General features: G+C 41.4%; 1 protein-coding gene across 1 annotated transcript in view; it reads right to left on the bottom strand.

Annotated features, from left to right (window-relative positions):
* Window positions 1–13,044, bottom strand: part of LOC134652289 (putative 1-phosphatidylinositol 3-phosphate 5-kinase) — a 78,626-nt gene extending 65,582 nt beyond the window's left edge. Inside the window, exons 1-12 of the mRNA XM_063507461.1 lie at window positions 12,647–13,044; window positions 11,786–11,954; window positions 10,722–10,852; window positions 10,007–10,149; window positions 7,556–7,639; window positions 6,607–6,752; window positions 5,632–5,748; window positions 4,633–4,689; window positions 3,698–3,853; window positions 2,648–2,768; window positions 755–863; window positions 380–632 (exon numbers count right to left, since the gene is read on the bottom strand). Of these exons, the coding sequence (XP_063363531.1) occupies window positions 380–632; window positions 755–863; window positions 2,648–2,768; window positions 3,698–3,853; window positions 4,633–4,689; window positions 5,632–5,748; window positions 6,607–6,752; window positions 7,556–7,639; window positions 10,007–10,149; window positions 10,722–10,852; window positions 11,786–11,954; window positions 12,647–12,952 (1,792 nt within the window). The 5' untranslated portion in view covers window positions 12,953–13,044. The remainder of the gene's footprint in view (window positions 1–379; window positions 633–754; window positions 864–2,647; window positions 2,769–3,697; window positions 3,854–4,632; window positions 4,690–5,631; window positions 5,749–6,606; window positions 6,753–7,555; window positions 7,640–10,006; window positions 10,150–10,721; window positions 10,853–11,785; window positions 11,955–12,646) is intronic.
* Between the last annotated feature and the right edge of the window lie 193 nt (window positions 13,045–13,237).

Below are 13,237 nucleotides of genomic sequence, written 5' to 3' on the forward strand. Positions count from 1 at the left end.
CGCCCGGGCCCCCACTCCCGGGGGCGGTTCCGAGAGGATCCCACACGGGAGTTATAATTTATTTATTGGAGGACGATACTAGATATTAGTCATGTACGTACCTATTTTTGTATACGATAGATATAATTATATGACATTATAATAATTATACTTGCACTTATTATATGTTTATAATGAATAATGTTGATAATGAATAAGTTGACGATGAAATGTATGTAATTAATTAAAATAATGAGCACGGATTATTATGTAAGATCTAATTTTAATAATTTAATGTAAATATTTAATTGGGTTAAGTTATTTATAATAGAATTTCAAACACAATGTTAATTGTTATATGAATAAATAAATATGAAAATATGAATCTAGTGACACTCACAGGAGGTGACTGCGAACCGTTTGCAGGAGCCTAGCCTCGGTACGGCGATCCTGGCGTCGACGGACGCCACCAGGTCGGCGCGCACGCTCCTGGCGACGCGCCTGAGCGCGCGCTCGCCGACTCCGGTGGCGAGCGCCACGCCGGCGGCGCGCAGCGCGTCCTGCACGGGCCGCGCCACGCCGCCGCGCACCAGCACCGCGCGCGGCCGCAGCGCCGTGATGCGCGCCGCGCACCGCACCAGGTACTCGCGCTCCTGGCATACAACATACCATTATTCACTCACAAGTACAAAATGATCACACACAAACAATATATTCAAAATATGTAATCCGATAGGTACGTATAATGCAAGTATACCTATTAGATATAGATTACCTGCAGCAGTACTGGTTCCAGCGACGTCAGCTTGCCCTCCACCCGCTGGTACGCGACGGAGCAGTCGAGCAGCAACACGGTCGGGTTTTCAATCTCCTGCGGCATACCCCTGAAAAACAAGTTATTTTACCAAACTATGTTTAGCGAATAGAATTTTCATATTTTTTTCTTTAATAAAATCTGATTTTGGTCACGAAATAACAGACTCAACCAACACGCACACGCACACGCACAGTCCGTAAATGTATTAATTATACAGGATTCTGACTCTTTGAGACCCTATACATCTCTAAGGATACATAATTTAATAAACTATGTAATCTTATAGTTTAGATTATATATTTTTTCCAGGTCTCTGTTTTTTTTAATATTATTATAGTCTTATTCTAATGTACGAGGGGTGTTCAAAATATTCTCGGTATGAGAATGAAAACAAACAAGTACGAAAAGTTTGATATTTTTATTTTCAATATACTCCCCCCCTATGTTCATACACTTAAAAGATCGATCAATTATTTTTTTTAATCCCTCGTAAAAATATTTTTTATCTTTCGTGTAAAAATGCTCCTCCACTGCCGCCTTCAATGCTTCATCGTCAGAAAATTTATTTCCACGCAGATCCTTTTTAAGATTGGGGAGCAAAAAGAAGTCGCTGAGGGCTAAGTCCGGACTATACGGTGGGTGAGTAACAGTTTTAAACCCACATTCAACAATAGCTGCCTTGGCAATATGAGCAGTATGGACGGGGGCGTTGTCATGCAGAAGCAGAATATCTTTGGTTAACTTTCCTCGCCTCTTTTCTTTAATTACATCCTTTAATTGACGTAGAATGTTAGCGTAGTACTGTCCTGTGATATTTACACCTTTTTCTTTATAATCGATTAGTAATACTCCTTCACAATCCCAAAATATCGTGGCCATGACCTTGCCAGCTGAAGGGATGACCTTCAACTTCTTGGGATGAGCTGAACCCTTAATGTGCCACTGCATGGACTCTTGTTTACTCTCTGGGTCATAATGATGAACCCAGGTTTCATCTCCAGTAACTATTCTTTGCAGCACCTCATCAGGATTTTCACCGCACAGGTCAATAAAATCGGAACAACAAGCTACACGCATGTCTTTTTGAAGCCGAGTCAGCATTCGCGGAACCCATCTTGCACTTACTTTTGACATATTAAGATGGTCATGTATAATATCATGTACGGTACCAATAGAGAGATTGGTTACTTGTGATATAGATTTTACCTTCACTCGACCATCTTCCAATATAAGTTTTTCCACTTTATCAATATTTTCTTGTGAAGTAGCTACTACAGGCCGGCCAGGTCTAGGGTCATCTTCAATACTCTCCCTTCCGCGTTTAAACTCGCTTGACCACTTTTGAATGGTAGATAAAGAAGGAGCAGACTCACGGTAAACACAATCCATTTCCTCTTTTATGGTTTTTTGATTTTTACCCTGTTTTGTCAAGAATTTTATCACGCATCGATGTTCTAATTTAGTTAACATTGTCAATTCGCACATGATGTTCATGTTTGTTCAGCAATTGCAGAAAAACAAAAGACCATCTCGGTTCGAATTATACTTTTTTTTAATGTCAATGAATAAACCTTAGCGGCCAGTAACGAAAGAAATTTTAGAAGAGGTCGTAAGATATCAATACCGAGAATATTTTGAACGCCCCTCGTAATTCGACACTAAGAGACCTTATACATCTCTAAGTAATTGTAATACGTTAGTTTGATTTGGTAGTTGCCGTTAGTTGTATTTTATAATTTATAATTGTTGATGTATTAATATTATTTTTTTGCTTATATGTAAATTAAATGTTGACGTGTAAAAGTGCCCTTGTGGCCTATTTGGTGAATAAATGTTGAAGTTTGAGTTTACCTGTGCGCCACATTCTTGGTGAGCACGACTCCGGGCACCAAGCAACTGTCGCGCATGTGTCCGTCGCGCAGTTTCTTCACCTGCACGTAGTTGCGGATGTCGATGTCGCTGCTGTGCATGTCTGGAACATCACTATTGATATAGTCTGTGCGGAAAGAGAAAAGCACAGACAAGACATCCTCTAGACTGAGCATAGTAACGCTACCCCCTCTGCCACTTATACGGTAGTTTTACTCCATCTTCGAGTCAATCCCGTGCCGTAATTGGTCCGTGTCTTTGAACGGACCAATCACGGCACGGGATTCGCTCACCTCGTCCCCCCGCACCCCCGTATTTTTGGCAGCATCGGTTTCATGAAATAATTGCTCTAAACTCCGTCTAGAGGATTCCTAGTCTATGGAGTAGAGTCGTGGAATGTTAGGGGGCCATTACAGTCCGGGACTCATCTCTTTCCGAACAGACTCTATTGTACCGACTATCGACTATTCATCCAGATATACGTTGCCTAAGAGTTGCTGTTCTAATTACGGTTGTAACAAAGTTCCGGCCCGTTCTAACATGAGACACGGTGCTGAAGTATTGGAAAAGAAATAAACAAAATTCCTGATGGTAAAAAGAGTTTCCGTTGCGCGGTGAGGCAGCATATGTTTCTTATTCGTATGATTTGCTGCGAATTGAAAATGAAGGTGTCAATGTCACTAGGCATGGTGGCCTCTGCTCCCGCCATACACAACGACAAGACCAGCCAGGAAGCACCAAGGGCTTCCTCTGATAACCACTGCCTCATCAGGGGTTCTAGGTGTTCTTGGCCCTTTACTGTTCTAGGACTTGGGCTTCGCTGGGAATTGACAAGAATCAGTCTCAACCTCACCTGGCATGGTGGCCTCGGCCCCCGCCATACACAGCGGCAGTAATAAGTCCAACCAAGACGCACTGAGGGCTTCCGCTGATAACCACTGCCTCATCAGGAGTTCTAGGTGCTCTTGTCCCTTGGCTGTAGTTCTAAGATAGGGCTTCACTGGGATTTGACAATAAAGGTTTCAACCTCACCTGGCATGGTGGCCTCAGCTCCCGCCATACACAGCGGCAGTAGCACATCCAGCCATGACGCACTGAGGGCTTCCGCTGATAGCCACTGCCTCATCAGGAGTTCAAGGTGTTCCTGGCCCTTGGCTGCGATGCGGGGGCATAGGGCTTCCGTAGGGCCTGTGGAAAGATAAGGCAAGACAAGAAAGGTAACAGAAAAGTATTTCACGCAACGCAATAAAGGATTTCACAATGTTGCAACGCTTGTAAAGATTTCCTTTATTTGTCAAAAGTTAATAAGAAAATCCACGAGAGTGGCAAAGTAATTAGATGCTAATTGTGAAATATTTCGTTTACCCGAGTATGAATATTAGCACTAGGAGTTAAACAATAACTTTGTCCCATTGTAAAACAAATATATAACTATTACATCACTTTAGAAGCTAAAAACATCAAATACGAACTACGAAGCTTGTAACTTGTAATACAAGTGGAAGTCAATTTCTAACAAAAGTTGTCAAAAAGTGACATCCGCTTTGATTACAAGTTGCAAGCTTGTAGTGTGCGCTAAGCCACGCACACTCTTACGTAGCCTTATTATTATATATACGCTAGCAATTAGGAACATTATCCAGAATAAAGACATACTTATAATCGATTGGTTGTCTTAATTAACGTCCCACACCACATGGCGATCCTGGCAGGATCGCCATGTGGTGTGGGACGTTGAAATGATACTACTTGCTCGGAGTATAGATCTATAATGTCTAAGGGTAAGGCGTAGCACACACTACAAGCTTTTGAGGAACGGGCCCCAGGTATTTGCGTTATGTATTTAACACATGATAAAAAATGTATTGTTGTATGTAAGTACGTACGTTTGAATAATTATATTTGCCCTTCAGTCATCAACATAGAGAATTAACATTGTCATGCCCAATGAACGAGTAATGATTTACCTTCGCTGTGCTCCAGGTTGGGGCTCTCCTCCTCACTCGACGGGGATGACTTCGGCTCTGGAGACAAGACATGACATGACACCACGTGACCCACACACGAACACCATGACACCCACACAAACTTTAGTCCCTGGTGCAGACTTAATTATACGGCAAATGATGATGATGGAATTTCCTTTTGCAGAGTTGCTCCTTTTGACTCACAGATTGATTTAGGAAGGGGAGCCAATCGAATTGTTGATGCAAAATTTTGACTTCAGGGTGGGTGCCCCCCGAAATTTGTAAAAAATAAAGTTTTGCTATTAAATATTTACATCTCGGAGTTGCGATAACCAAATCCCGTATAGGGTATTAACACATTCAGTGCCGAAAACCCGACTATCGGGTATTTTATGATTTCGTTCCCAGGCCGGACGACCCGATAGTCGGGATCGTGGTACTACAGCTTTAAAGACGAAATGTTTGTGGCCTGGCGCGGATGTCTTGTTTGGCTGGGTGGCAATGAATGTGTTAAGATTAAGTACAGGGTTTTAGGTTTGTACCAAAAACAAAACATGCAACAAAAAACTACACATGTTTTACATACAAATAGGTAGATGCTTATACTAAAACATACATAATTCTTATATTTATGATCCCAGGCAAAAAATGATCGAAATACACTCTAATTTTGGTACCAAAGACGCTACAAATTAGTTCGTATTAGTTGCTACTGTTGCTAGTATGTACATATATTATGTAAGTAGTAGTAGAAAATTATGTTAACCCTTAATTTGGCAAAAATCACGGAAGGTCGTGAGTTCAATTCAAACCTCCTCGGCTCTCAATAATATCAATAATTCTGGTTAAGAAAAAAATACAAATAGAGGGTCAAACATTTTGTCCAAGCTGATGAATTTTTCCTTAAAATTATCATGTTAGTTGAGACAGACAATGTATGATATGATAGCCATTAAAACGAGCACCGTGCTATGTTCTCAACCCTTCAAGTTGTTTTACCTGGAGCGTTGGTTTTGGGCGTCTTGGTGAGTCTGGCCGAGCTCTCGCCCAGATCCAGGTCTAGGCAGTACGAGGACACGCTCTCTACCAGCCGAGTGTGGGTGTCGTCATCCGCACCTAGAAGGTATTCATAGACTAGTTTTATTGTGTCTTGATTCATAGTCGTAGCTAGATTCTATTTCTGTTTATTTATTTTTGAAAGTTCTGTTTATTTTATTTGTTTGTGGAGACGGGTCTGTTTAAGCCAACACGGATATATTTAGTAACTTTATTTTTGAGTTTAATTGCAGTGAGACGCCTTATTCGGTTCTCGTATGTTTCTTTTATACAGGATTCTGACTCTTGGAGACCCTATACATCTCTAAGAATAATTTGATAAACTATGTCATCTTATAGTTCTGACACTTGTGACATTTACACATCTAAATAAGTTTAGATTTTTTTTCCATGTATCTGTTTTTTTATATTGTTATTATATTTTTTTTTATGTAATTCGACATTAAGAGACCGTATACATCTCCAAGTAATTGTAATAAGTTAGTTTATTTGGTAGTTTCAGTTAGTTGTATTTTATAATATAAACCTTATGTAAATTCAATGTTGGCGTGTAAAAGTACCCTTGCTTATTTGCGGAATAAATATGGAAGTTGAAGTTGAAAATCTTTTCACCAATTTTTTTTTCTTCCTATTTAGATTATTATGAGATGTCTCAACGTCTATTGCAAAAGAGTCTCCTTGGCAGTTAAATAAATTAGTGCCACTGAAAATGTATTGTTAGGGTATAGGCACAGTGTGGAAGGATGTCGCGGTAGCAGCCGCTCGTGTGTACGTGGCTTTAGTGGTACGTGGTTTTACTTTTATTTTAGTTTTAAGTTTTAATATTTAGTTTGATATGGGTGAACTATCTACTGTACGTGATGCCTGAAAATAAAATTTTATTTATTTTATTTTTTATTTTATTTATTTAGTAAGTACACTCACTTGCACTTGCAGTGTCAGTCGGGTCGGGGGCGGGCTTGGGGCGGTACAGCGCGTACTCCGCGAACAGTGGCGCGGGCTCTGGTACTCCGGTGACCCAGCCGCCGGACACTAGGGCTTGGCACACGGCTCGAGCCTGCGCCCTGTACAACAAATAATCATTCCCTCAAACGTTGCATCAAAATAGTGTACGCCTAAGACCCTAAGCAGTTAAGAAAGTGTAGCCACATAGTAGTTAACGAAGTTGACGCGGGCCGCACTTTGTTAATATTTATGAGTAGACTAGACATTGTCGTTTGTCAATATTACATACAAAATAGCCAGGGAGGCTCGCGGGCCGCAAGTGACAGGTTCACGGGCCGCGGGTTGCCGACCGCTGGTGTTGCCCTACAGGGCAGGGTTTTCCAAATTACGATCGCGGGCGAGATGCGGCCCGCGATCCGACCTACGGAAAAGAATGAAGACCACCGAAAGCTTTGCCTGCAACAATAGCCACCTGTTTTCTGTCTCTACTCCTAGATATATCTCATAAATGCTATATTTTTCACACAACGTCAATGCTAATATATAAGAAAATAAATTATGGTTTCTATTTATTCATACTTTTCTATAAAAAATATAGTAAAGTAGATCTAAACTAAATGGTTTCTTGACGTGTAAAAGATCCTTAACTCTGTGAACGTCACGCCTTTCGTATGCGTCGCGTCATCATGCACCTTGTCGGAATGTATAATTATTATACGAAGGTTGATAATGGGATTTAGCGGCGCGGGTCAGTTGACATCTTTATCGGTCAAAGGGTTAAGAATAAAAAGTTAGACATTGGCTCTATGATATGACAGCCGCCGACATATTTAACGTTGATTGATTATGAGTTCGCTGTCACTTCCTAAGTATTTGTATCTAAAAAAAATCAGAACAAGGATTTGTGTTAAGCGGCTCTCACCTGGTCTTGTGTCCGGTGTTGTCCATGATCCACTGCATGATGTCCGACCCTCGCCACACGCCGTTGTAGCGCACCAGTCGGTACCTGCGACATATATCTAATGTACTACAGTTACACTATATATAACTTAAACCGATAGCTACCGAATAGCATATCTATAGTAACTTTAAAATCCTGAAGCAATACTCCAGAGTAAAATTTATACACAATGTTGATCACATTACAATTACATCAATAATACAATAGCTTACGCAGCTAAGTAAAGCTAACTTTAGTTGCAAATCGACTCGTTTACACATGGACCGCGAACCAGCAACTGATTTTTATGACCAAATAAATCTTCATCGTGAAGTGGTTAAGATATTTCATTTCACGCTTATTGAACGTCAGCTGCCGCTCCGTTGCTGGGTAACAAAACTAAGCATTTAATAATTAACGCAATGTGTGCTTAGTTCGCGGTCTAAACTCTAAAATATCCAGGTAGAAACTTAACTCGTATGTCTGGCCATGATAATATGGAACTAACATCTCGAAAAACTTATTATATTTTGGACATGTAATACTAATAGCAATATATACAGCTCAGGGAGATGTAACGACAACAACACGACAACTCACGACATTACTTCCGAAATCTGCTTCAAAGACCTGAAACCGTTCAAACCTTACACATTGGCTAGTTTATCTACAACCCTACACAATAGGGTAGTACTACCTACACTGCAGGTAGTACTGTACGGCTACCATCAGTTTGGCACTGACATAAACGCCGTCGAGAACGTAATTTACTTTCTATACATCTCGCTCGTACTCGCATATTAGTGCAAACGAGATGTATAGAAAGTAAATTACGTTCTCGATAGCGTAAATGTCAGTTTTGACACTGTCAGTGACTCATGGTACGGGCTCTAGTAGTAGTGTAGTAACCGCTCAATTCATTAACTAGACTAACTAAAGTCCGTCTAAGGTAACTTTGCACTGATTTAAACAGAACAAAGTAAGGGAGTGTCAATATAAGTGTAGATATGATGTCATGACCACACATTGTCACGTCACAATGATTGAACTTTTGATGATTTCAAAATATTTGAAAGCACAATATCATGTCACATTTTTTTTGTTTTTTCAGTTTAAGTTCTGTTTTGAATTCATGACCCTATTCAGAATTAAATATAGGAAAATCCATGTTGTTACATTATCCAACGACGTTTCTGTTGATCTACTTCTGTCAACTACTCACCACCAAGTCGATTGAAAGTGCATGTCAAGTTACTGTCAAGTTGGGGAACATTACTCGAAAAATGACAATCTTCCCCAATATTCACCCTTAGGGAAGGGAATATTTCCGAGAAGGGGAAATCTCCAACACTATACTATGAACTCACTATGAACTCTCTGTACATGATTGCTACCTGAAACATTTGTTTCTGAGTGTACCTGTGCTGCAGCAGCGGTAACATTTGTTTCTGAGTGTACCTGTGCTGCAGCAGCGGTAACATTTGTTCCTGAGTGTACCTGTGCTGCAGCAGCGGTAACATTTGTTTCCGAGTGTACCTGTGCTGCAGCAGCGGTAACATTTGTTTCTGAGTGTACCTGTGCTGCAGCAGCGGTAACATTTGTTTCCGAGTGTACCTGTGCCGCAGCAGCGGTAACATTTGTTTCCGAGTGTACCTGTGCTGCAGCAGCGGTAACATTTGTTTCTGAGTGTACCTGTGCTGCAGCAGCGGTAACATTTGTTTCTGAGTGTACCTGTGCTGCAGCAGCGGTAACATTTGTTTCCGAGTGTACCTGTGCCGCAGCAGCGGTAACATTTGTTTCCGAGTGTACCTGTGCTGCAGCAGCGGTAACATTTGCTTCTGAGTGTACCTGTGCTGCAGCAGCGGTAACATTTGTTTCTGAGTGTACCTGTGCTGCAGCAGCGGTAACATTTGTTCCTGAGTGTACCTGTGCTGCAGCAGCGGTAACATTTGTTTCCGAGTGTACCTGTGCTGCAGCAGCGGTAACATTTGTTTCTGAGTGTACCTGTGCTGCAGCAGCGGTAACATTTGTTTCCGAGTGTACCTGTGCCGCAGCAGCGGTAACATTTGTTTCCGAGTGTACCTGTGCCGCAGCAGCGGTAACATTTGTTTCCGAGTGTACCTGTGCCGCAGCAGCGGTAACATTTGTTTCCGAGTGTACCTGTGCCGCAGCAGCGGTAACATTTGTTTCCGAGTGTACCTGTGCCGCAGCAGCGGTAACATTTGTTTCCGAGTGTACCTGTGCCGCAGCAGCGGTAACATTTGTTTCCGAGTGTACCTGTGCCGCAGCAGCGGTAACATTTGTTTCTGAGTGTACCTGTGCCGCAGCAGCGGTAACATTTGTTTCTGAGTGTACCTGTGCTGCAGCAGCGGTAACATTTGTTCCTGAGTGTACCTGTGCTGCAGCAGCGGTAACATTTGTTTCTGAGTGTACCTGTGCTGCAGCAGCGGCAGCGCGGCGCGCAGCGCGGGCAGCAGCTCGGGCAGGGGCTCCCGGGCCCCGGTTCGCTCCTCCTCGCGCGCGAACATGTAGTTGTCGCGGGTCTTCGCGTTCGCCTTGTTGTCCGGGAACTTGGCCTGTCATTTTATAACATTTGTGCCATTCTCAACCAAAAGGGTACTATTGTCGGTTGAATTAATTTGAAATCGAGCTTATCGACAACCGACAATGTGGTACCTTTTGGTTGAAAACGGCACATTTAATGTCTGCACTGCTAAAAGTGCGTCTGAACCGGCTGAGCAGACAACGTGAGTAGTAATTGATGTTTACTAGCTTTTCGGTGAAGGAAAACATCGTCAGGAAACCTGCATACATCCGCAAAGAAATGTAAAAGGTGGATGTGATGTTGCCAGCCCGCATTGGACCAACGTGGGGACTTTAGTCTATATAGCAAGACAGGAAGCCTGTACCCGGCAGTGGAACGTATATTTTAGCCTCCTAAGGCTCAAGGTTCTACAAGGTACTTATTCAGTTTTATGAAATTGAAATCATATTCAATTAGAACAGAGTTGCATTTGTTTCATTTCGTTTCATTTTCAAGTAAAACAAAATCTACTCTATTCCCTAAATCATAGGAGTTTAAATTAGAGAGGCAAATTTTGTATTTTTCGTTTGTATGGATGAGCCTTAGGATTAGGCTGAACTATACCTGTAGACTTTCCTGAAGAGAGCGGAGGTCCGGCGAGATCTCGCCCGCCTCGTTCTCTCGGAGGTAGCTCAGCACCACATTACAACAGTAGTTGCACACGCGGAGCCCGCCCGCGCATCCAAATATCTGCCCTATACAGATTAAGAAACAAAGTTTATTTCCAATTCGTTTGATAAAATATTCTTGTAAGCATGTTACAAGCTACACAGATAGAACTTTTGCGATATTTAACAATAATAACAAGAAGAAGATTGCTTTGCTAATCCATGATACAATAACGTGCTAACCTGTTATATTAACTTGCCTATTTTTTGCCTGTAATTAATGTTCTGGTACGCATCCTCCCACCATGAAAATAAATACAAGTATGCAAATATAAATTAACATACCAACACCAAGATTTATTTTATTATTTTATTTAAGCCTTTTATTTTTCCTTAAATAGTTTGCATAATAAAAGTTTTCTATTATTATTGTTGTTTATTTTACTATATTAAGGACCCCTGTCGGGTATAGGCCTCCTCCATATCTTTCCACCTTTCTCGGTCTTTAGCCTTGATTAGCCAATTTTCTCCAGCTGTGGCTATGATATCCCTGGACCATCTTGTTATGGGTTTTCCCGCCTTCCTTTTGCCATGGGGTCCTGGCCACTTTGTGACTTTGTTGGTCCATCTGTCATCTGTCAATCTTTCTATGTGGCCGGCCCATCTCCACTTCTGTTTCAGCGCAAACTCGAGTGCATCTATGATGTTTGTTTGGGATCGGATGTACTTGCTGTTAACCTTGTCCTTTAGTTTTATGCTGAGAATGCTCCTTTCCATTGCTCTCTGGCATGTTCTTATCTTTAATTTGTTCTTGTTTGTGTGCACCCAAGTTTGAGAACCGTATGTAAGGCATGGTAAGATGCATGTGTCCATTATTGTTTTCTTGTGTTTGAGACTGTAGTTTCCTTTTAGAAGCTCTTTAAAGAACACCAAGATTACAAAGCTCTAGTTTTTAGCGCAGCATCATCGGGAGTTGCTGGAGATGTCGACGGCCTGGAGTCTGGCAACACTATTATGTACCTGGCACTCGCTGAGAGCAGCAGCGCCCACAGAACACCTGTCCGCACACGCGACAGTGATGCCGCCGCCGCAGCGTTCCGAACCGCGCCGCGCACTCGTAGCATTCACGAGATATGTCGTCGGGCATCCAGTAGCGCGCCAGCTCCGTGTCCGAGTACTTCGTACCACTCTGTGGTCAATACAAATATGCAAATTTGGTTTATTTACATTTACAGTGTTGGTGGGAAGCCAGTGCTGCCAAACTGGTTTAATTTGACAGACATCTTATTATGTAATTTATGTTCATGACTATGCAATAAATTAAATATTAAATATGACATTCAGATGTACTCTTATGAGTAACCACTTTTGAAACTCTTGTACACAATCTCAGTGGAAATAATTACTAAACAGTCTAAGATTTGACCCACAACCATACTAACGGGCAAGTTAAATAAAAGCTTGTATTTTTTGTCTCAATGCCACAATATAAGCTTGTTAACTATCACAGAACAATCAGAACATACCCTACGCATCCTGTTTATATTGCTGTACACTTAACTTAAATGTTTACTTGTCTAATTTTAATAAGTATGATGATTGCCAATTAGTTTTCAAGTCTGTAAATCTTTGAACATAACTACTAAACAAGGGGCGTAATTGATTAGGCAATTTTAAACTGTAATTATGCTATCTCTTTCATTTTAAATGATTAGCCGTTATCAAATATTCGCGCGCCTTTACGAATGTTCCGTTTCACTGACTTGAATACTCATTCATTTCATTTGCAACTGTGTCAAGGCAAGGGAATAAAAGTATTATGTACAACCAAGTAAGTAGTAACTTGTCAAGTTAGAAGTAGATTCAATAATGAGTACTTACGCTAGACCCCAAAGCAACAAGACTGCTGATCCTTCTCAAAACATTCTGCAAACTTCGTCCTTCAAATTCGACCGCGTAGCTCGCCTGTTCCGGTTTATCATCGTACTCCTGCTTGTTCACATCCTCGTCCTGCGGAGACCCCTCTTTACCGTCTCCCACGGCTTTGTTCTGACTCTCGCCCGTCTCGCTGGGCGAGAAGATCGGAAACTTCCACAATTTGTTAAAGAACGTTGATACCCCGCTCTGGGATGATTCGGGCTCGAAGCGCGGAAACTCCGTAAGCTGGGATGTGTCGTACTGATCCATTATGGATAGTAGAACGGCTTAATTATTTAGCGGATGTAAATCATGAATAATAGATAGGCTTTTGCTATTGAAAAGCGATGAAAACAAGTCGATTTTGGTCGAGTTGTTACTGTCAATGTCAATGAGCTGAAGCGAAAGTTGCCAGGTTTTAAAAAGTAAACTCCCCAAAATCTGCAAATGAGATAAAATAAAATTGTACAAATAAATAAATAAAGTAGTATCTTGGACAATTTTTTTACCTAAAAAAATATTTTTGTAAATGTTATTAGTAATAGTCAAATGTCA

The sequence above is a fragment of the Cydia amplana genome, chromosome 11 (assembly GCF_948474715.1).
Source record: "Cydia amplana chromosome 11, ilCydAmpl1.1, whole genome shotgun sequence".
NCBI classification, from domain to species: Eukaryota; Metazoa; Arthropoda; class Insecta; order Lepidoptera; family Tortricidae; genus Cydia; species Cydia amplana.